The sequence below is a fragment of the Dysidea avara genome, chromosome 1, assembly GCF_963678975.1.
Source record: "Dysidea avara chromosome 1, odDysAvar1.4, whole genome shotgun sequence".
NCBI lineage: Eukaryota > Metazoa > Porifera > Demospongiae > Dictyoceratida > Dysideidae > Dysidea > Dysidea avara.
Genome location: NC_089272.1, coordinates 54304833 through 54327879, shown reverse-complemented (window position 1 = coordinate 54327879; position 23047 = coordinate 54304833). Strand labels below are relative to the sequence as shown.

Genomic DNA, 23047 nt, shown 5'->3' with positions numbered 1-23047 from the left:
TGCGTACTGTACATTTTTCTACCAATTATATAAATGCTTTCTTTTCCAGAGGTAGTTTCTACTTGCTCTACCAAAAAGTGCCAGCATTGTGGACAGCATTGTGCAATTGCCTTCAGGTCCTGCCCCAGTTGCAAGGAGAAGTTTCCAGATTGCCTGAAACGTCAGGCAAATGGACCTGTTAGGCAGCATCCATCAAGTCTTATTACTATAATGCAGAAAAGGGTTTGATATTTATGTACATTGCTTTGTTATTGTGTACTATATACATACTTATATCATACAGTATGGTAGTACTGTTTATTAAGGCTCATGAAGTTTTGGGCTTTCTCACAAGAATTTTTTGACTAGAAGCCAGCCTCACTGTACCGCTTTGGCGGGTAGACTACCTGATTCCATCTCTAACGTAACTACCTGATTCCTTCTGACAAGCATAACTTGGTCGATAACGGCTAGGTCTGCGGGCTTGAATTTTCACTGTAAGACGTTGCTCCAGCTGGACAGTTGCCTTTGTTACACCACTCTATGTATACTCCATGCATCATAGGTCCTCTCCTTATGCTTTTTTGTCCCATTTCTTTTCACTTAGAGCAAAAGGTGTCAATTTATAGTAGTACACGATGGCTTCCCATATCAGAAATTGGCTGCAGTGCCCATTGCGACTAGGTTGTTTGTAGAGGTAGTTGTCATGCTGTTCTGGGTTAGAAATGCAGCAAATGCTATGTAGTGCGCTAAACATAGCTGGGAATGATGCATAACGGCTGCCACTACACTTTTCAATAATTGATAGTTGGGGGTGCGCTAGCACGTGTTCGAATCTTGTAAACGCCGTGCATGACTGCGTAGTGTGGTTATTTTATCACGCTAACCACTAATGATGTGGTTCTTCTTTTTTGTTTGGTATGTGCCCAAGTTGAGCAGTCATTATTATGCTATAAAAAGTAAACAATCAAGTACAAGAAATATATTCGATCAGAGCTACTGTACTGTAGGTCATAGAAATACAAAGTAAAGAAACAAGAACATGACTTAAGTGGTAATTAAATATCTATTTGTTTATCTGATGTGCCTCCCTTGTTTCTTTACTTTTTGATTTTTATCACCCCTAATTGAATATAAAATTTCTAATTATTCCTTATACTTGTCATTACTCATGAATGTGTAGCTTGCTGAGTGAAACCTTGTTTGTTTGTATTACATACTAGATGAATTAAAAATTGGAAATTTTATAGGGATCGCTGAAAAGCCACAAAACAAGAAGGGATCGCTGGGGTGGTAATGTAAACCACAAATCCCTATTTTGACTCTGTCATAAATCTTTAGTTACATGCTCTGTCATTTTGAAGTGAGTAGGGATTTGTGGTTTACACTACCACCGACAGAGAGTCAAAATAGGGATTTGTGGTTTACATTACCACCCCAGCGATCCCTTCTTGTTTTGTGGCTTTTTTCAGCGATCCCTATTCCCATTTTAAAATTTCCAATATTTAATTCATCTAGTTTGTGTACTTTTTAATTAATCCAGTAATGGATTATGAGATTTCTTTTATTGATAATAAAGACTGTTGTGAATAGTGTAATTTTGCATTCTGCATAGTAACACTGTCAACATTTCAGTACACACATGAAACTGACCAAATTGCAATGTGCATATAGACTGAGAGTCTCCTAATATGAGCTACAATTTACATTACTGGTGCCTTTAATAGCTGTCAAATTCAGTGCAAGGATTATAGTTATCCACTTGACTGCATTATTAGAGTATTTAAGTGACTGCTCTGTTAGAGTATTTAATCTGGATAACCCGCCCACGTACCATAATCACGGAGCAAAAAAAACTACCTTGCAACAAAGTCATCAGCCCAGATTAAGCTTCCTGGCCTATACTGAGTTTAATAAAGACGGATTCTATTAGCCACAAGTAGTGCACACCAAAAACCTTAACTATGAGCGTGATCTTGTATGGCTTCTCGAGCGTAATGGCGTTTTGGCAAGAAGAAACGGCCCGGTTTGGGCTGATTCCATCCGAAAACGAAATCAAAAATAAGTCATGGACATGCACAATGATCCATTCAGCAAGCCTTGCTACTTTTTATCCCAGGATTCTCCTTGTAAACTTCGCTATGCCTGTGAAAGAATAATAATATTATGAATAATAAGAATAATAATAATATGAACAAACTGGCAAATTTCAGTGTTGTCTGAAATACACATACTATTTCCTTTTCACTTGATACTTAAAGAAAGAAGAACTTGATACTTACTAGTGGACCTATACTCATTGCAAAGAACCACCAGAGGGTTGTTTTGAGTTGAAGGATGCTTTTTAAGGTGGTTTTTAGGTGTGCGTTCTATTAGGATTTTTGCAAAAAACATGGGCGATCCCTATTATGAACCCACTACCGTGGTTCATGATATGCACACAACTAAATAATTTTACTCACATTTTAGTCATTTTGGTAAAATGAAGTTTAAGACCTTAAACTAAGTTAATGTGGGTAGGGCTGCAGTTAAACAGTAATCCATCAGTTGAGTGAGTCAGTGTCGCTTATTGTAATTACATCACGTGCACACGTGTGTGCGCTAATTGAAATTACATGTGTGATATCGCGTTTTGCGAGTCGGTTGTCAGGGGGTGTCACTAAAAGGAGGAATGGGAAATTAGGAAACCGGAAATGGGAAACGGAGTATTTCTCTATAGTGGATTTTCGTCGTATCGGCAGTATTGCTAGCAAGTGAGAGTGTTAGAAACCGTCAGTGATAGTGCAAGCTGGAAATAAATCGAAGTGCATGGTCAAAACTTAGTATTTCAATCCATTGCTTGGCGTTCCAGTGTTTGCAGGAGTAGTTAGAGTCAATGGCAATGAACAAGACTGATTGAAAGCAGCTCTTCAAGTGTTCCCAGTACAGTGTTGTGTGCAAACTCAGCTTCGTCATGTGATTTGTGTACCTCCAGGGTCCTGCTGTGATTATACTAGCTACAGTGTGATTACTCTACCCAGTGTCACAAGTTCTCCAGTAATGTGCATGTCTTTTTTTTCTTTGTACTGTAGTTGTAACTGTATACATATTCCTTTGTTGGTTTTTGTAATGTACATGTGTTCACTCCAGTAAGGAAGAACGGCTGTGCCAATTACCATGAGGTTAAATCAATAATTAATCCTGTCACTGCTGGTATATTGTACATATGATGTTGTAACTATCAGATGTAGTGGTCGGTGAAGTAGTAGAATGCCGAAGGAATCTCTTGCACTCTATCATTATGTACTATAGTTACTACAAACATTGCAAGGTGTAATACTATAAGTTACCCTAGCCCACTATACAGTCATGATAGCACCAGTAGCATAGGGAGCTGAACATACATTATACTGGTAGTACATTGGCGTCTTAATTGACACCATCACTCTACCCAAACTACTACCAGGCTATGCTGATAGCATATTATGTCATATGGATGTACATAATCATCATAGCATTATGTGGCCATGCATGTGTCATTAGTGACTACTTTAATTCATAATTCTTGATGAATCATAATCTGATTAGTGCCAAACTTCAAAGCAAAATAATTTTTGTTTGATCCAGTAGTTGCTCGAATGCCATGGCAGTAGGCTATTGTTGATGCAGTGACAGGAGAACTTAACTGAGTTGTGACACTGGGTAGAGCCGAGAGTAATCATGAGATCACATGCCTCGGGCTAATACCAGTGAGAAAACTTGAAGAGCTGCTTTCGATCAGTCTTGCTCATTGTCACTCCTGGCAAAGTCGCTGTAGTGTAGAATGCAGAATAATACATTCAAGTTTCGACCATTCACTTGACTTTGTGTCCAGCTTGTGCCTTCACTGACAGCTTTTGATGCCCTCACTTGCTAGCAATGCCGCGAATACCATGAAAACGCACTATAGAGAAATACTCTGTTTCCCATTTCCTCATTTCCGGTTTCCTAATTTCCCTTCCTCCTTTTAGTGACACCCGTTGTCAGGCGGTAAACATTTGTGATAGCACGTGTGTTATAATTTAACCAATTGTGGAGGATCAGCAACGTGTGAGAAGTGCTGCTACATATGACTGAGTGGAGGGTTGTAAATGTGACTGTTAACAATAATAATAGTGGAAGTGGTAATGTTGGGCAAAGCACAACCACCACAAGCTCCTTATCGGGTAGTTCTGGGACCAACAATCAACTTGAGATTCTGCCACCAAACCCTACAACAACTGCGTTGTTACAAGCGTATCTTACTCTGAACAGTATAACAAGGACCAGTAGTGATAACCGTGTACCCAATTCTACAGTTTCCGTAAGTCACTCAGCTGTAACAAAATCTTTAAGTGATGCACAATCTGTTCAGTCGAGTCCAGTTAATAATAAATATGACTTTTGTGTCAAGGTGATCAACCCAGACAAGAAAAGTGAATTCAGTACTTATGTACTAAGAGATGTGGTAAGAGAAAAGATGAATACCCCAGAGAACTTCAGAAAAGAACTGAATAAGCAATTTGGTGATAAATTGATTTCACCAAAGTTGGATTTTCCAGTGGGTTATATGAAAAGTGGGGCCAAGGTATCCATTAGAATATCAGCAGATCTTGACGATATATGGAGAAGTGTAACCAAAGGTGACCTGTTAACCTTATGGTGCCATGGAATCAGTAATGAATTGTCATCAAGTAGTGAGAGCGATACAGAAGTTAAGTCTGTGCATAAACGTAAGAGAAGCAAGTTAACAGCTTTTGAAGAGAAAAATAAGCAAGTGGATAAACTTGTTGCTTCACTTTGTGAAAAGCATAATGAAAGATTTACATGCATACAGTATCGCCTATGGGCCGAAATGCTTGATGTTGGAAGCCATAGGTAATGATTATATGAAATAAACCATATAGAATATTGTTACCTTTGTTTCTTTAGATCTACAGATGGTCCACCTGGAATCCCAGCCTTTGGTAATCGTGGAAAGCGAGCATTGCCTGCACAGGATACAAGATCGCAAGAACCTGAACAGACACCAAGTTTGTATTGGAACTTAAGGATTCGGCGGCATTGACTCTACCTGATGGTGTTACTATTGCAAGGCGTTCAACAACGTCCTTGGCAAATGACCTCGGGGACAAAGGCTTCTTGTTGGGGGACTCACCGATGATATCTGCAGACACATCCAGGAGACTACTATCCATGTCTTCGGTAATGCTACTTGTGTGGTGGAAAGAAAAAAAATGTAAATAATAATATATTGTTTAGTTGTAATACTGTAGTAAGTTGTGATATGTGTTAAGAGGTGATTGGTGAGAGAGAAGATGGTAGACGGAACTCTGTGACATTGTTCAGAATTCCAGGGGACTCTGACAATAGTACTGTCAATAGTCAGGTAACTAAGAACTTAATACTAGTCATTTGAATAATATGGTTCAGTGGCATCGACTCTACCTGATTAAATGGTTACAGACCCAAGGTATATATTCAGTATCCTTGGAGAATGACTGTCGAGATTTCAGTTTAGATCAGTGGTGTCTCTGTGATCACATTGGTGAACTCATCCAGGAGACTGGAGGCATACAAGTCCTTGTAGTTTCTACTTATGGAAATAAAATATCAAAAGTTAGTTTATATGCAAATAAACTTGTTTATATTATATTATATTGGTACTGAGAGTAAATTGAAGACAAAAGAGGAACTCTAGATCTGTAAAGACAGTTAGAATTCTGGTAGACTCTGATAATGGTATTGTCAATAGTCAGGTAACTAAGAACTTTATAGCAGTCACAATGCATTTCTGCTTCTATAGCTTCGTCAGGTGACAACGTTCTTAGGGTGGAAAATAAGAAACAGATTACATGGAGCTGTGTGCAAATATTGGAGTGAAGTTTTTTCTTACCTCATGGCATGTTATACTTTTCCTTTAGTAATATAACTGCTGTGCTGACTTTGTTTTGTCTTAACTGGTGACATACTGTGTATTATCACAAAAAAAGAACAGTGTTTTGTTAATTTTATTTTATTCATTAACATTTTTTTACCTTTAATACGTAGCTACTTAAATGGCGGTATGCGTACATTATTCAGTAGTACTTCGTGAGACTAGCCAAGGGGTTTTCCAAAAGTTCAATTAGTCTCGAAAGAACATTTGGTGGTGCTAAAGAGGAGGAAAGCTTTGTATTAAATAAATGAAGAACTACCGTCTACTGTACCTTTTACGGAGAATACGGAAGTCACTACCACAGTTAGTCGGTCCTGTGTGGTCGCAGCGAAAGAGGAAGCAACTAAATCAGCGTATTTTAAAGTGTAACTAAGTGAGTGTATTGTGTAGCCAATGAGGGTCGTGGATTTTAAATAACTGTTATCAATGGTTGGAGGCCGAAAGGTTGCCTTCGCAACCAGTGTAATCATGTGAGGGCAAGCCTCGGGATCTAGCAAGTTCTTGGGGACTCAAAATAGACACCAGCAGTGCGAACATTACTGTCTGTGTGCTATTTACTACAGTCTGTCCTAAACGTATACTTAATTTAGCCTTTTTATTCCAAGAACTCCTCCAATCAATATTACGTGGGTGGGCGAATTTTGCTGTAGCAACTTTATTAATTATTTGTGTGTGTGTGTGTGTGTGCTCACGTGAGGAGTGTCCAACAGCTGTTACCCCCGCACAAGTAAAATACACTATCAGCACAGAGGCCTATAAAAAGGGCACTGAGAATTTTCAACATAGGTATATACCCTCTCACTTATTTCAATCGGCTAATTAAATAGACCTAATTAGATTAGATTAGCTACAATGATAAACTGTCCGTATATGGGGAGTACGACTGTCACTAGTAATTACTAATTCACTATAAGTTTGGAGACCCATTGGACTCTCAGTAGTAAAGTACAGTTACTCTGGCATTGTGAGTTGGCACAATTTGTCTAGCTAGTGAGGAGTAATCTTTTAACAAAAGGACTCCTTCCAAGTCTGCAAATGGTGTATAGTTATGCCTCGTCATAATCAGACTGTCTTATTAAAAAAAATTCATGTCTAGGGAGTTCCAAAGCTATAACGTATCGTTGTTTAAATTGTGACAGTGTTCAGATTTATTATTCAAGAAATAATCTAGATCCCTAAGTAGGTTTAAAGTAATTGAAATTTTCAAAACTCGGCCATTTACTAAGTAGGAAATTTAGGTCTCTGCTGATGTGTAACTCGACAAGTTGGCAACAAACTGTCTGACACTGCGTCATAAAATGTATGTAGCTATTTGTAACATGTGCATTATTATTTGATTTTACTGTAGTTTCCTGGTGTGGTGATCTCATCATCTAACTTTATTTCTCTGACAATGGGCTCAAAGGATTTTCATATAATGTTGGATGCCGGTACTCAACCTATTAATCAGTTCCAGTGAAGTATCATGGATGACTTAAGCAGTTTGTAGTACTTCAAGAGTTCGAGTATTATGAACTCTTGGTTCTAATCTATCTACAAGTCAACCAGTGTCACTGTGTGAGTTTGGTACCATAGTCATTTCATATTGTAATCCAAGTATTTGTCAGTTTTCAGTTCTCAGGGAGCATTTTTGATCCTTAAGGGAACATTTGGAATCATTCCTTTTAGAATAGCATTAGAGTCTATGTATTCACTAAGTGATATTAAAACCTTTGCTTTTTCTTACAGGAATTTCCAAAGGAGCTCCCTTAAGGGTGTCATTGTTGCCTTAAATTCCTATAGTAACCTCAGGGAGCGACACAACGCCGAGAGTAATAACAACAGTATTTGAATAGTATGGTTCAGCGGCATTGACTCTACCTGATTAAATGGTTACAGACCCAAGGTATATATTCAGTATCCTTGGAGAATGACTGTCGAGTTTTCAGTTTAGATCAGTAGTGTCTCTGTGATCACATCAGTGAACTCATCCAGGAGACTGGAGGCATACAAGTCCTCGTAGTTTCTACTTATGGAAATAAAATATCAAAAGTTAGTTTATCTGCAAATAAACTTACCGAATTTGACATAACAAGGCTTCCACACACATCCACTTTTATGACTTTGAAGTACCATAGCTCAATGTAGGAGAATGCCATTAGTTTCAAATTTTGACCTGGTATTGTACTATGCTATGGAAGAACGTTGTGAAATGTTTAGGCCAATAGCTTGCTGAGTAATCAAGTTACAGCTGGTTAAAGTCATAAAATTGGATGTGTGTGGAAGCCTTGTTTTGCCAAATTCGGTCACATTTATATTATATTATATTGGTACAGAGAGTAAATTGAAGACAAAAGAGGAACTCTAGATCTGTAAAGACAGTTAGAATTCTGGTAGACTCTGACAATGGTATTGTCAGTAGTCAGGTAACTAAGAACTTTATAGCAGTCACAATGCATTTCTGCTTCTATAGCTTCGTCAGGTGACAACGTTCTTAGGGTGGAAAATAAGAAACAGATTACATGGAGCTGTGTGCAAATGTTGGAGTGAAGTTTTTTCTTACCTCATGGCATGTTATACTTTTCCTTTAGTAATATAACTGCTGTGCTGACTTTGTTTTGTCTTAACTGGTGACATACTGTGTATTATCAGAAAAAAACAGTGTTTTGTTAATTTTATTTTATTCATTAACATTTTTACCTTTAATAGAGCTGTTGCAGCACGTGATCAGAATTACGTAAACTGTACCGAGGCGCCATTTTGGTGCACCACCTGATTGATACGAACTGCGAATGTAGAGATTGTCAAGCTAGACTGAAGGCTTCCTGACGAAGCAAAGGAACGATACAAGGATAAACTATGAATTATAGATGGGACCGACCAGTTTCTCAGCAATTTTCGAATTTAGTTGACGGTTTTTTTGAGTTTTCCTCCTGCCTGTCCTGTGGAATCCATTGATGCCGTTTGTTACTTTGTTCTAAGGCCTAGTTTTGCCACAGCTGAGGAGCTTAAAGCGTGGAAAGGCCTCAGTTGAAGCCTACAACCAGTTTGTATGCTAGTGGTTGGTTATAGCTATTAATTGTACTGAAAATTTCTGGAAAGTCACTGACTGGGTAAGGTACGACAGAGGTGACTTTGGAGCTTTGTAATTCACAGCCAATAAGGACTAAGCCAAACATCTGCATATATTTGGAGAGTATAAGAGCCGCTCTTTCATATCAAGCCCAGAAAGACTTGATCAGTCTCAAGCATTACGAGCAGGTTCCATTCGACCGATAATACATATTTTTGTCCGAGAATTGAGAACATTCGGATAGGTCACTTTTGCAGCTCCTGTAGCCAGACAAAGAAAGCTGCAGGTCTGAAATTTTGCATACAAGAGTTTATGGTCTAGACCTTTCCAAAGGCATAGAAAGAGCACAAATTTTCTTTATGGGTTTAAAGAAAAATCGCGTCCGAACCGATGGTGGTCGAACATTGGTGGCTTACTCTATAGTCAACTATCGATTAACGGACAATACGATGTGACAGTTGCCACTCACTTCCCAGAAATCCTGTAGCTTAGGTTATTGTACCAAAAGGTAGGCTACACTAAGTTATTATCCTCCAATAATCAGCTATGCATAATTAATAGCTTGAGAGTTGCAGGCAGGGTCGTAGCTAGAGGTTTAGTAACGGTGGGGCACACCTTCGCATCAAGTCCTCCCATGCAATATAAATACACGACATACGAGTCCATCTCACTGTGGACTCTTACACATTTATATAGAAATCTTATTAAAGTGCATGGTTGTGCCTAGCTAGCTAAATATACTGCTTCACTGCTGTTTCTGCAGCTAATTGACCCTGCAACCTACACTATTGCTCGATCAGCATGCAATTTTACCTAATTTCTTCTTCCACAGTTCTCACGGATTAACTCTTGATCCAAATCATCGGCTAGCAACATATGTCACACATCAGCACTGCAGTGTTGGAGATCCACTAAACCACAGCGGGCATGAAAAGGAATGCGTAGTAGCATGTGCCTCATCATCTTAACAATCTCCTTAGTATCATAGGTCTAATTTCCAATCACTATCAACTCACTATTCACAACCTTTTTGCAGTGAGCATTAAAAGGAATACTTCATTTATTAAACCTCTTGCACGTCTTCTATCAAGAACACCTCACTCAACACCTGTCATAGAGTAGTATGTTATCACCGACTTTGTATTGTATATTGTATTAATGCTTTACAGTGACCAGCACTGAAGGACTTGATATAATCACGATGTGTACAGCCTCATTTTACTGACACCTTCCTTCCAACTCTCACATTTGAACTCGCGATCACGTGATAATGGGCATTTAATGGAATTTTAATTTTCTTTGTCCGCTGATGTTAGTAATAGCGAAATAACAAGAAATTATTATCTGCAGCGATGATTTTCATATAAAAATCTGCATGGTAGCGTTGTGAAAAATCGTCGCGCGTCGAATCACGTGACTTGCAACATTGCAATCTTCAATTCGGCCACATGTGAAGCTCGTGTAAATCAAATAGCTATCTATATCGAATTCAAAGCTATTTTTATGAACATTGAGAGCATCAGCTACAGTTCAATAGTAAATAGATACACCACACCTTGATTTTTCCCGAATAGCTACATTGCATTTACGCTTCTCTGATAGTAGCAGCATAGCTATTGCACCCAACATACACATATATACACAATCCAAATCCACTTAAAGAAAGAATTTATTACAACAACTTTCTGTTGCACTGTGGCAAAGCAATGCTAAAATGATTTTAAAATATTGGGTTCTTCAGGACAATGATGATGATAACAATCCCCTTTTTCCTTGATTGATTGTATTCCTAGTAGTAGTATATAGTAGCAGTAGTAGTTTGGCTGTGTAGTTGTATGTGTAGTTGTAACCATTTTAAATGTTCTACTATTAAAAAAAAAATCCACTTAAATTGGAATTTTACGAACCCCTCTCTTTAAAATGTCAAAGTTTCTCTACAAAATGTCCAGGACATTAGCCAGATTGAAACACTCTAATAGAACAGTCACCTATTACCGTATAGTGGGATATATTTTCGAAACAAATTTTTGCACAAGAAGCAAAATCTGAATTTCGAAAGATTTTAAATGAGTGATATCCGCAATTACGTTTCTTGACGTAGCGTGAATTATCTGTGATGTCACAAAACAAAATGGCCGCCGTAGTGTGTGGACTTTCGAACGAATTTTGCAGCCACACTCCAGAATTGACTCTTACCTTTACTCTTATTACCCCTCTACAATTAAATCATGGAATAACCTATCTAGCAGTACTGTGGAATCACCTACCTTAAGCACATTTAAACAATGTATTAATTATAGCTAAGTACAATCACTACAATTTATTCTTAATTTAATCTGTTGTACTATATACTCCATATGGAGGTTTCTGTACAGTAAACAAATAATAATAATAATAATAATAACTTTGTACATGGAGGTATTGGGCGAGATGGTGTTTCCCTATGATAGCATTTATAAGGGCGAAGGTGAGGCTTATAGTATATAAGGCAATTCAAATAAGCCTATTTGTGTGCGATATTAAATTTTTCGGTCTGCTTTCCTTGTTGGAGCTCGTTTTGCACTGTCACGGTACGTGTACTACTTCTTACCTTTATTATCTCATGGTTCCATGTGTAAAAATATAGACAACATTCATTTCGAATACTGTGCGCCAAAGTCTCCGAAAGTCTCTAAAGCCCCCACACTAACACGACCATTTTGCCAATTATGGCATCAAATTTTGTAATCGCAACGTCAAAAAACGTCATTGCGGATATCACTCATTTCGAAGAGTGCATATTTCGAAGTCCGGATGGATTTCAAATAAACGGAAATTCGTGTCACAAATTATGAAGAAGCGTGAATGTTTGCCGAAAATTGACTTACTGATGGAATAGCGAATAATCCCCATTCCTGTGTACTGGAGAGAAGAGTGAGGGAGTCTCGGGTGGAGTGAATTCATGTACTGGCACGATCACGCTTGATCATAGCTAGCTATCCTACCATAGATTCTAGAGCAGACGGCATCAATCCCCATTCTGGATCACCTGTTTTCTGGTTATTGGTACAGTGATGATACAGTTTACCCATTATCATCAGCAATACTGAGCTAAAACTCGAGGAATACACGAAAGAATCGCCGAAAGTTGGACGGTCGGTTGTTTTCACTTGTGGGAATTTGTTTTCGAAAAACAACCGGACGTGAGAATTTATTTTCGAAGAGAAGGGCCTCTTCGAAATATCCAAAAATAAAAACCTTTCGAAAATTACCAGCTATACGGTATACAATTGGAGCAGTAAAAAATCTGAGGGCCACTCCCAGGCATATTCACTTCAATAAGACTAGTATATTATGTAAATTTCGTTGATTACAACGCTTAAATACTGATTACATGTGATAATGCATTGTTATAATTATTAGAGCAATTGACTGCTCTATTAGAGTATTTCAATCTGGTGGACATTTTAAAGAAAAACTTTAGGCATTTTAAAGACAGGGGTTAGTAAAAACCCCATTTAAGTGGATTTGGATTGTGCATGTGTGCTGGGTGCAATAGCTATGCTGCTACTGCCAGAGAAGCCTAAATGCAATGTAGCTATTCGGGCAAAAATCAAGGTGCGGCCATTGTGCGTGTATCTGTTTACTATTGAACGGTAGCTGATGTTCTCAATGTTCATAAAAATAGCTTTGAATTCGATCTAGATAGCTATTTGATTTGCACGAGCTTCACATGTGGCCGAATTTAAGATTGCACGACAGAGGTGACTTTGGAGCTTTGTAATTCACAGCCAATAAGGACTAAGCCAAATATCTGCATATATTTGGAGAGTATATGAGTTGATCTTTCATATCAAGCACAGAAAGACTTGATCAGCTTCAAGCATTATGAGCAGTGCCACTCAACCGATAATACATATTTTTGTCCGAGATTTAAGAACATTCGGACAGGTCACTTTTGCAGCTCCTGCAGCCATAAATAGCACACAGACAGTAACGTTCGCACTGCTGGCGTCTATTTTGAGTCCCCAACTTGCTTAATCCCGAAGCTTGCCCTCACGTGATTACACTGGTTGCGAAGGCAACCTTTCGGCCTCCAACCATTGATAAGTTATTTAAAATCCACGACCCTCATTGGCTACACAATACACTCACTTAGTTACACTTTAAAATACGCTGATTTAGTTGCTTCCTCTTTCGCTGCGACCACACAGGACCGACTAACTGTGGTAGTGACTTCCATTCTCCGTAAAAGGTACAGTAGACGGTAGTTCTTCATTTATTTAATACAAAGCTTTCCTCCTCTTTAGCACCACCAAATGTTCTTTCGAGACTAAGGCCAATGAAACTTGATTAGCAGTTTCGCGTCATCGCCCGCATGCTTTTGATACACCCGCATGGAATTTCATTATTAGTATTTCAGATCGAAATACTCTAATAGAACAGTCACTTTTACTCTAATAGAGCAATCAGCTGTACTCTATTGGAAAAATCACTTGTTATAGATTAGTAACGTACTTTAGCTATTTAATGCAAGAATAATCAGTGTAGATTTCACTGTTTTTTTTGACAGAAATCGTCATGTTTGGATGTGTGTTGTGCTATTGGAAAAATAATGAATAATGAATAATAATCGCCCGCCCGCATCAAATTTTCAAAAATCTGAGCGAGAAACTGGTAAGGCCAATGAAACTTGATTACCAGTTTCTCGCTCAGATTTTTGAAAATTTGATGCGGGCGGGCGGTTATTATTCATTATTTTCCCAAAAGCACAACACACATCCCAAACATGAAGATTTCTGCCAAAAAACAGTGAGATCTACACTGATTACTCTTGCATTAAATAGCTAAAGTACGTTACTAATCTATAACAAGTGATTTTTCCATTAGAGTATAGCTGATTGCTCTATTAGAGTAAAAGTGACTGTTCTATTAGAGTATTTCGATCTGAAATACCAATAATGAAATTCCATGCGGGTGTATCAAAAGCATGCGGGCGATGACGCGAAACTGCTAATCAAGTTTCATTGGCCTAATCACGTTTCATTGGCCTAATTGAACTTTTGGAAAACCCCTTGGCTAGTCTCACGAAGTACTACTGAATAATGTACGCATACCGCCATTTAAGTAGCTACGTATTAAAGGTAAAAAAATGTTAATGAATAAAATAAAATTAACAAAACACTGTTTTTTTTTGTGATAATACACAGTATGTCACCAGTTAAGACAAAACAAAGTTGGCAACTGACTCGCTCTCTTCTTTGACCAAAAAAGTGACTGGTTTGTTGTTTTAACGTATGGTTTAACTCGATTCAACTCCAGAGAAGAGGAAGTGATAAGTTTTTTGCTGTTGCCATGCCAGTAATTAGAGGAATCAGGCGCGACCGCGAGCACTACTTGACTTCACCTGAAACCACACCAATCAACGATTGTGATACTTGTATTACTTGTGATAGACCAATTGTCAATGACTATCTAGTGTGTGTGTGGTGTGAAAGACATCAGCACCGAAGTTGTGCAAGGATAAGTGTTGACCTTTGCAACCTTCCCAAAAACATTGTATTTTTTTGTTGTGAGTGTATCAATAAACTTCCTACTGCTCTTATCACCTATGACAAAACTAAAGAAGCTTGTACTACTATTGAAAACAAATTAAAATCAGTACAGGATACTTTGTCCAACAGGTTTGATAGTTTAGCTGAGACAATAAATGGCCTGTCCTACCAATTAAACTGCCATGATGTAGAAGATTTGGATAATGTCTCTACAGTAAGTAGTCAGCCACCCAAACAAGAGCTCTCTACTCGACTCTCCAGCAAACATCCCTTATCTGTCAAATCTATTGCTTCGATGACTGCTGACATCATATTGGAAGAAAAAGAAAGGGAAAAGAGGAGACAAAACCTGATTGTACATAATGTTCCCGAATCAAACTTAACAGAAGCACATGCCAGAAAAAAAGAAGACATCCAGAATCTAACCACTTTATTCAACTAGTATATTGGTGTATCAGCTTCTATCACTAATGCTATACGTATTGGAAAACAAGGTAATAAACCCAGGCTAATCAAGGTATCACTCTCTTCTAGAGAAGAAACACTCATCATCCTTCACAATCGATGGAACCTGAGAAGCAAAGAGCACCCATCACACGTCACCAAAACTTTCATCACACCTGACTTGACTCCACTAGAACAACAAAAGAGCAAACAACTTCGTGCAGAACTAGCTAATCTTAACAAGGAAGGAAAACGTTATAGAATCAAGCATGGTAAGATAATTCTGAGGGAAGCAGCTACTTTCCAAAGCAACAAGTGAAGTCAGCCAACTCTAAACAACATGTACCTGTAAAACCATGTGATGAACAAAATTAACGAAATCAAGCTTGATGTTGTGTTTCAACATCTACCACTCTGTAATTATAGAACTCATTTGTACCATTATCTGTGTTATATACTCTCTGTGAGGTTTACACAGTAATAATAATAATAATAATAAAGTCAGTACAGCAGTTATATTACTAAAGGAAAAGTATAACATGCCATGAGGTAAGAAAAACTTCACTGCAACATTTGCACACAGCTCCATGCAATATGTTTCTTATTTTCCACCCTAAGAACGTTGTCACCTGACGAAGCTATAGAAGCAGAAATGCATTGTGACTGCTATAAAGTTCTTAGTTACCTGACTATTGACAATACTATTGTCAGAGTCTACCGGAATTCTAACTGTCTTTACAGATCTAGAGTTCCTCTTTTGTCTTCAATTTACTCTCTGTACCAATATAATATAATATAAACAAGTTTATTTGCATATAAACTAACTTTTGATATTTTATTTCCATAAGTAGAAACTATGAGGACTCGTATGCCTCCAGTCTCCTGGATGAGTTCACCGATGTGATCACAAAGACACCATCTAAACTGAAATCTCGACAGTCATTCCCCAAGGATACTGAATATACCTTGGGTCTATAACCATTTAATCAGGTAGAGTCGATGCCGCTGAACCATATTATTCAAATATATTTCTCAAAAATACTATATCCTGGCTCTTAATGGCTTTTTCTTCTCAAACATATTGCATCAGCATATTCAGATGCAACACATTGCTAGGCAGCACTTGTGACAATACTTCAAGGTTATGCAGTAGGAGGGGCAGGTTTCGACCAGTAAAATACGGTAGTTATGGATTCACTCTCCTAAAGACTCAAGTATCACATTGCACTGTCCACTTGTTGCTATGCTGTACAATGATTGTGTTTTGTATGAGTTGTGCATAGAATAACTCCATTAAGTGTGTATCCTGTTAAATAGTTGTGGTTGTAACTTGTTGGTGGAAACTTTTTTTGATGAAGATTATTTTGATAATCCTTGTTATTATTGCAAGTACCCCATATATTTTAGAAACCTGCCTACTTGTCTGCCTGATGCCTTCAGATGAGATGGTACAGAGTGGTTACAGTGGTTAGTGGAGTTCGTTCTGCTGAAGCTAGTAAAGCAAAGAATAACTGTGAAGAAGTTGTGCAGCATTACATGTGTGATAATTTACGCCTATTTCCCAGAGTGGAGCAGCAGCTTCAGTAAGTGTATGAAGTTTTATACAAAGTGCTACGTAGCTATTGCAAATTTCTTTTCCATATTGATGTGTCTAGCACTTGGGGCACTTGGAGTTACATGATTGCCTTGAAGTGGAAGCTACTGTACAGCCAAAGCTTCTACCACTGGTGGTATTGATTCAACGTCCTCAGAACCCTACTCCAAAATGGTGGTGGATGTGCTCAAAGTGCGACAGCTTAGTTGAAGGTTTCAACATGGATTGGACGGAATTCGATAAGCGCTTATTTTTAAGTGCACAGAATAAATTTTGCTGTAAATTATTATCCACACAAAAACAGCCAAGCTGTGAAAAAATGGTGTGGCCTTAAAAAGCCTGGGTGAAAAAGTTGTGAAATCAAAGGTGGCGGCCAAGAAATGGCTGCAATGATGTTAATGCTAATAAATTTTAACAATGCACACAGCCATTATTAAAATTTTTAGCATTAACATCATTGCAGCCATTTCTTGGCCGCCACCTTTGATTTCACAACTTTTTCACCCAGGCTTTTTAAGGCCGCACCATTTTTTCACAGCTTGGCTGTTTTTGTGTGGATTTCACTCCTTTTTGTACTTTACAAGGCCCCAAAACCAGCCTATGGCTGACTTTGAGGTTTGTCTTTACTCACATTTCTTCTTTTCTATGTAGATACAATGATGATTATTGAAGACAGACTTATAAATGTATTTCATTGCATGATTTAATTCAATATTTGATAATATTATTGTAATACTCTAATAGAGTGCACATTTTTTTGAGGACTTCTAATAGAACATACATAGAATGTTCTAGAACAGTCTAGAACTTCTATTGGTAGATCTATGAAATTACAAACGTTTGACTATAAGCAGATTTCAACTAGAAATTTCATTTATAAAGCAGAAATTAAGTGAGGTGATCAGTCAAGGTAGCAGTGATTCAGTGGTTAAGGATGCAGGTGTTAGGTATGGAGGTCCCTGGTTCGAACTCTGGTAAGTTTTTTTTAGACATTTTTTGCACACCTTTTTTACCCCGTGGTGACTGCTCTATTAGAGTATCTCGATCCCGCGATTTTACACTTGCTTAGTTTTTGCTTTATAACTTTGTCGCTGTAACTCTATTGCTATTCAAACTATCAAAAGGCACTGCTACGATGATCAGCCTATCTACACACCAATTTTTCAAGTTATTTCTATGCTTGGTTTACCCTGTAGCCGTGACAGAAGTTTGATCTGTTTTTACGTTAATAAACGTCCATAACTCCTTGAATACTACTCAGACTTACAACAAACTTGGTACGTGAATCCACCGTTACACGTTCTTACTTTGTGCCAAAGATCGAGGCAATCGAGTTACACGTTTGCATTTTATAGCAATTTTTGCAAAGTGTGCGAAAAGAAATCGAGCCCCCGTAGCCCCCCGTACGGCATAAGAAGAAAAAAACGAAGAAACTAAAACGAAATTTTGGACGCCCATATCTCGCAAATGGCTGTTGCGAATTTAATCTAATTTGCTGTGTGGCGTACCCTACCTGGGGGACAGCTATAATGTAAAAATAGTGTGCTTTGGAGAAGAGGCCTGTCACGCTGCAGGTGGTCCCCCGCCGCAAGTGGTCTGGCCGGACCAACTACCGCGCCTCAAGTAGTCCGGCCGGACCATGTAAAGTTGCTGCGGATGGTCCGCCCTACTGCAGCTGGTCCCCCCCAATGAAATCTCCAGTATCAGCTTCCCAGTCAGTACTAGCTCAACGTCTTGATCAAAACACACTGCCCTCCACGAAACACGAGTCCTGAATCATTGTAACGCGTTGTGGGCACCGGTGTCCCTTTCGATCCCCCTTTCAAAAATACTAACAAAACATACTAATAGAGCAGTCAGTCAAATCCTTAAATAGAACTGCAGTCACCACTATAACATGGCTTAGTGTCATGCAGTAGTCAGGCATCCACATACAGTTGCCAGCAGTAGCTAGCTATGTGACAGTAAGATAAGAGGCTACAAATATTAAAACCTTCTGGGAACCTCTATCACTTTGGTGTAACTTGTAATGCTCAACTTACCATCTCCACTTATCTACCAGAGGTCATGACACACCAACTGAATAGTTGGCTATAGTTTTCTCAGTTCTATAATAAAACATGATTTAATCTCTATACTCTGACTTAGGCTGGAGTAGCTATGGGTTAGACAGCTGTTCCGCTACCATTAGTGAAAACCATTAATTCACTTGGATATGGGCTTGGTCAGTGATCAGAAACTACTATAGCTGCATGTTTCACGCCTCATACACAGCTTCAGTAGCTATAGACAATAATTTTTTGAATAAGCCGGCATGCACTAAAATGTCAGTTTCATCGAAAATGGTATAATATATATATAGGCAGGCTATAGTTGAAGGGTTCTATTCTAGTCTTAGTGTGTAAACTTTAAACTCTCCATTAATGATACTAGAACTAATGCAGCATGATGACATTAAGTGGTTCTTACAAGCCAGTAAGTTAGTAAACTTAAAGTGTAACAAATAATAGTTTAATTGAATCACCACACACAATAGTTTTATTGTTCTATACTAGCCATATCTTATACCTTATTTACTTGGTTAAACACTGCAGCATTTATTACCTCAGTTTCAAAAATCGATGTGGTGGCTATTCAAACTTGACCACCTCTCGATGTTCAAAAACAATGTTTAAATGTTCAAAAACAATGTTAAATTTTGAGCATAACAAGCTGGATTTTGAGCACTGCTCAAATGCATAATATAGGCTATTTACAAAGCATAATTAGCTCAATCCTAGCAGAGAATAACGAAAGCTAATGCAAATAAAGGCTGTCTTTCTGGCAATGAGCGTAAGCAGTAAACACAACTTGGCTAGTTGAGAATAAGAAATCATCTGTTCAGTTATGTATTTAGATTCTCCGTTTTAAGACCTGTTAATCACTTTGATGTGCTTTTCAGTCACTTGGAGCAACTGATTTAGACAACCAGCAAGCTAGGATTAACATTTTAGGACTTACTTATGTATGAAATCAGGTACATTTACAGCAGATACTGTATACTCAGTAATGTTACTTAGAAGTTGTCAACAGACTTGTGTGTGTGTGGAGTCAGTAGAGGTCACTGATACAGACAAGCTGATTCAAATTTGCATGACTCTAAAAGAGTATACATGCAATATAAGATAATATTATTAATTAAGCGTGAGTAAGTTAGTTATTGATCACATGATCATTGCAAACAATTATCCTTGAAAATGATATCTGGTATCTTTATTGCTTGATATTATGATATTCCCTTCTTGTGCATTATACTCCTTGACTGTGCAGGGTATGGTCAATAGCTGTAAAGAGCTCAGCTCAAGTACTTTAACTATAGATAGTAAAATCGCAGTTCCAGTTTACAACTGCATGCTATAACTATTGATTCAGATGGCACTGACCTTCCTGTTGACTTAATGACTACAATATCAGCTCATTGTGGACTGCATTATAGTGTTGTGCATGAGATCATGTAGTAAATGTGATACTGTACTTGTATGAAAATCTGGCTCCTAATTTAGTCATGCTTCATGTCAATGACATAAGACTACCTTTCCAAGAACCTCTTATCATTGCGTTTATGTGATGTGTATTAAACCATTATACTTTCATCATCATTTAGATAGCACTGTAGCTGTAATGTGTGGATGTGGGTACATTATATGCTCAGGCATCACAGCTGATAAACCTCCAGTAGCCTCTTGTTCTGCCAGTGAATTGTGCCAGTCAACTTCAATACTGTGAACACTAATAGTTAGCTGCTAATAATAGTAATACTAATAATAGTATCAGCTAAAGTTTTGTTATTATGTCATTTATATGTAATTTATCTTGTCACAATTAAGCTGCAAGTTTATATGTATATAGCTAGCTATAGTGTTTTTACCCTAATGTTTACAGCAGCTGATCCAGAGTTTATCAAAGGGGGTGCACCAGTATATGGAGTAGGGATCTGTGCCCCCCAGAAGCTAAAGCTTTTTGCAGGACAAAATATTTTGAATGGTTTAGATCATACTGCTTTTTATGTGGACTACATTGATCAAGAGTTGTATAGAGTGACAATCATGCCAGCAGATTATTATTATTATTATAGACATAAAGAATGACATATGGAAGATCGCATGCATTTCATTTGCAAGATATCCTTAGCAGTGCCAATACAACTCTAGATGTTAGGTGATTGTTCTATTAGAGTATTTACTGACTGCTCTATTAGAGTATCTCGTACGCATACTCAGTACAATTATAGGGCCACCTGCTCGAAGACCACAGTGGAACGAGAAGCTAAGTCGGCACAGTGGGGCACTTTGTGCTAGCCCCACCCCTTCTCAAAGATCTATGATCGAGTCTACGATAAAGCCAGTGGGGGACCACTTATGGCAGAGGGGGACCAACTGTGGCGGCGTAAGTTGTCCGGGGGGGGACAAGTTGCAGTGCTGCAAGTAGTCCGGGGGGACCAAGTATGGTTGCTGCAACTGGTCCGGGGGGACCGATTTTGGGGGGACCGGTTGTAGCATGACAGGCCATGGAGCTATGCATGCGTGAAAAAGCTGTTTTCTTTCTTCCTGTAAATATACTCACGGTGTGGTCGCCGGCTTTCTTGGCCGCACGACACACTACCGTGTGTCTTGATACAGATAGCTACTTTGATTGTGCCTATGATCAATAATATTACGCGCCTCTAAAATCTATGGTTTTTGTCGTGTATCACTATCTGATAAGCTAATAGCTATCGCTTGCACGCGAACGATCACAGTTAATATTATTATTTGTTAATTGGTACAAGGAAGACAAAGTCTTATAAAAACCAATCTCAATACATCTAAATAAAATCAAACCGGCGGTCATATAAAAATACATCTACTTTAGTCTTAAAGATCAGTACATTAGGTGCAGATACAATTTCGTGGGGTAAGGTGTTCCAATCATTGACGATTCTCTGAAAAACTATGATATAGTTAATAACTCAATAGATATCAGGAATAACATAGACAACTACAACTAACTGAATACAAGGTGAAACACAGTATATATAGATACAGGTACCATTAATGACGTCATAAAACATTACACACGGTTATAGCTATATTAGTCAGTCTATCACATCTCCCCCTCTCTAGCTTAAGTGTCATCAGTTGAAGAATCTTCTTGACCATATCTCTTAGGAGGTCGACGGATACGGGTTGATCTGTGCAGTCCTAATGAAAGTTCAGCTGATCCATCAGTAGCCAATCCCACAGAAGTAGGAGCTGATGAAACAAGTTCAGATGAGGTCACATCTTGATCTTCCTGAGTAGATTCAGATATAGTTCCCTCTAACTCATCATCAGACGATGTCTCTATCAAAGTTTCAGTTGCACTAGCATCAGTGATCCTTGCCTTAATACTGTCAACATGTCTACGGACTAGATTTCCATCCTTCAGCTTGATGTTGTATGATAGTGGACCATTAACTTTAGCAACTATTCCTTCCATCCACTTCTGGCTAGATGAAGTAAAGTCTCTTGTGTATACGCTGTCCCCCTCTCTAAATTCACGAAAAGGCTTTTGATTGTCATGAGCTCTCTTCTGGTAATATTGCCTGTCATCTACCTTCTTAGATAAGGTGTATTCTGGGTGTAGTAGATCAAATCTGGATCGTAACCGACGGCCCACCAATAACTCGGAAGGTGCCACACCTGTGGAAGTATGTGGGGTTATACGATACATGAATAAAAACCTAGAAAGTTTGTCGAATATTGTTCCAGAACCTTGCATCTGGCGGAGAGCTTGCTTCATAGTTTGGACTGCTCTCTCAGCTAGACCATTTGAGGATGGTTGATACGGTGCTGAAAATATGTGCCTGATGCCATTCTCTTTAGTGAATGCCTGGAAATGTTCACTGCGAAATGTCGGCCCATTGTCTGTGATTATCTTCTGTGGAACACCATGGGTAGAGAAAACAGATCTCAACTTCTGGATTGTCTTCTCTGCTGTGATCTGTTGCATAACTTCTACATTCATCCACTTTGAGTGGGCATCCACGATCACTAAGTACATGTGTCCCATGAAGGGGCCTGCAAAATCAAGGTGTAAACGACCCCATGGTTGAGTAGGCCATTCCCATGGATGAAGTGGTGCCTTTGGCAGTGATGCACCAGTTAACTGACAATTAGGACACTCCCTAGCTATTTTTTCTATATCATTGTCCATTTTGGGCCACCAAAAATAGGAGCGAGCAAGCATCTTCATTTTGCATGCTCCTGTGTGGCATGAATGCAGTTCTGCCAGGACCTTAGCTCGTCCTTGTGGGGGAACCACAACTCGAGAGCCCCACAAAATGCATCCATTCAGTACACTTAGTTCATTCTTCCTAGCTATGTAAGGCTTAAAATCATCACCAAGTGTAGCTTGTGGCCAACCTTGTAGGATGCAGCGACGCACTCGGGACAGCACTGGATTTGTATCAGTCCACTGCTTAATGTGTGCTGCATTTACTGTGGTTGATG

The 23047-nt window shown here is 38.5% G+C and overlaps 1 protein-coding gene across 9 annotated transcripts; it reads left to right on the top strand.

Annotated features, from left to right (window-relative positions):
- Window positions 1–1352: 1352 nt before the first annotated feature.
- Window positions 1353–8599, top strand: LOC136236189 (uncharacterized). 9 transcript variants are annotated; one of them, XM_066026351.1, is made up of 10 exons: window positions 1353–4854; window positions 4909–5215; window positions 5274–5365; window positions 5410–5449; window positions 5498–5735; window positions 5783–7471; window positions 7643–7799; window positions 7848–7945; window positions 8230–8319; window positions 8367–8599. In XM_066026351.1, exons 1-2 carry the CDS (start codon window positions 4067–4069, stop codon window positions 5042–5044), a joined length of 924 nt encoding a protein of 307 aa, XP_065882423.1. In that variant the 5' UTR covers window positions 1353–4066; the 3' UTR covers window positions 5045–5215; window positions 5274–5365; window positions 5410–5449; window positions 5498–5735; window positions 5783–7471; window positions 7643–7799; window positions 7848–7945; window positions 8230–8319; window positions 8367–8599. The 9 variants fall into 9 exon arrangements, with proteins under 9 accessions (XP_065882423.1, XP_065882408.1, XP_065882415.1 ...); XM_066026336.1 differs by having other exon boundaries at window positions 5493–5735; XM_066026343.1 differs by having other exon boundaries at window positions 5274–5449; window positions 5498–5595; window positions 5650–5735.
- Window positions 8600–23047: the final 14448 nt, after the last annotated feature.

Bases quoted from the DNA above. Each gene is read 5' to 3' on its own strand.
- LOC136236189 (XM_066026351.1), top strand. From the start codon at position 4,067: ATGACTGAGTGGAGGGTTGTAAATGTGACTGTTAACAATAATAATAGT. The intron at 4,855-4,908 runs GTAATGATTATA...TTGTTTCTTTAG, and splicing joins CTTGATGTTGGAAGCCATAG to ATCTACAGATGGTCCACCTG.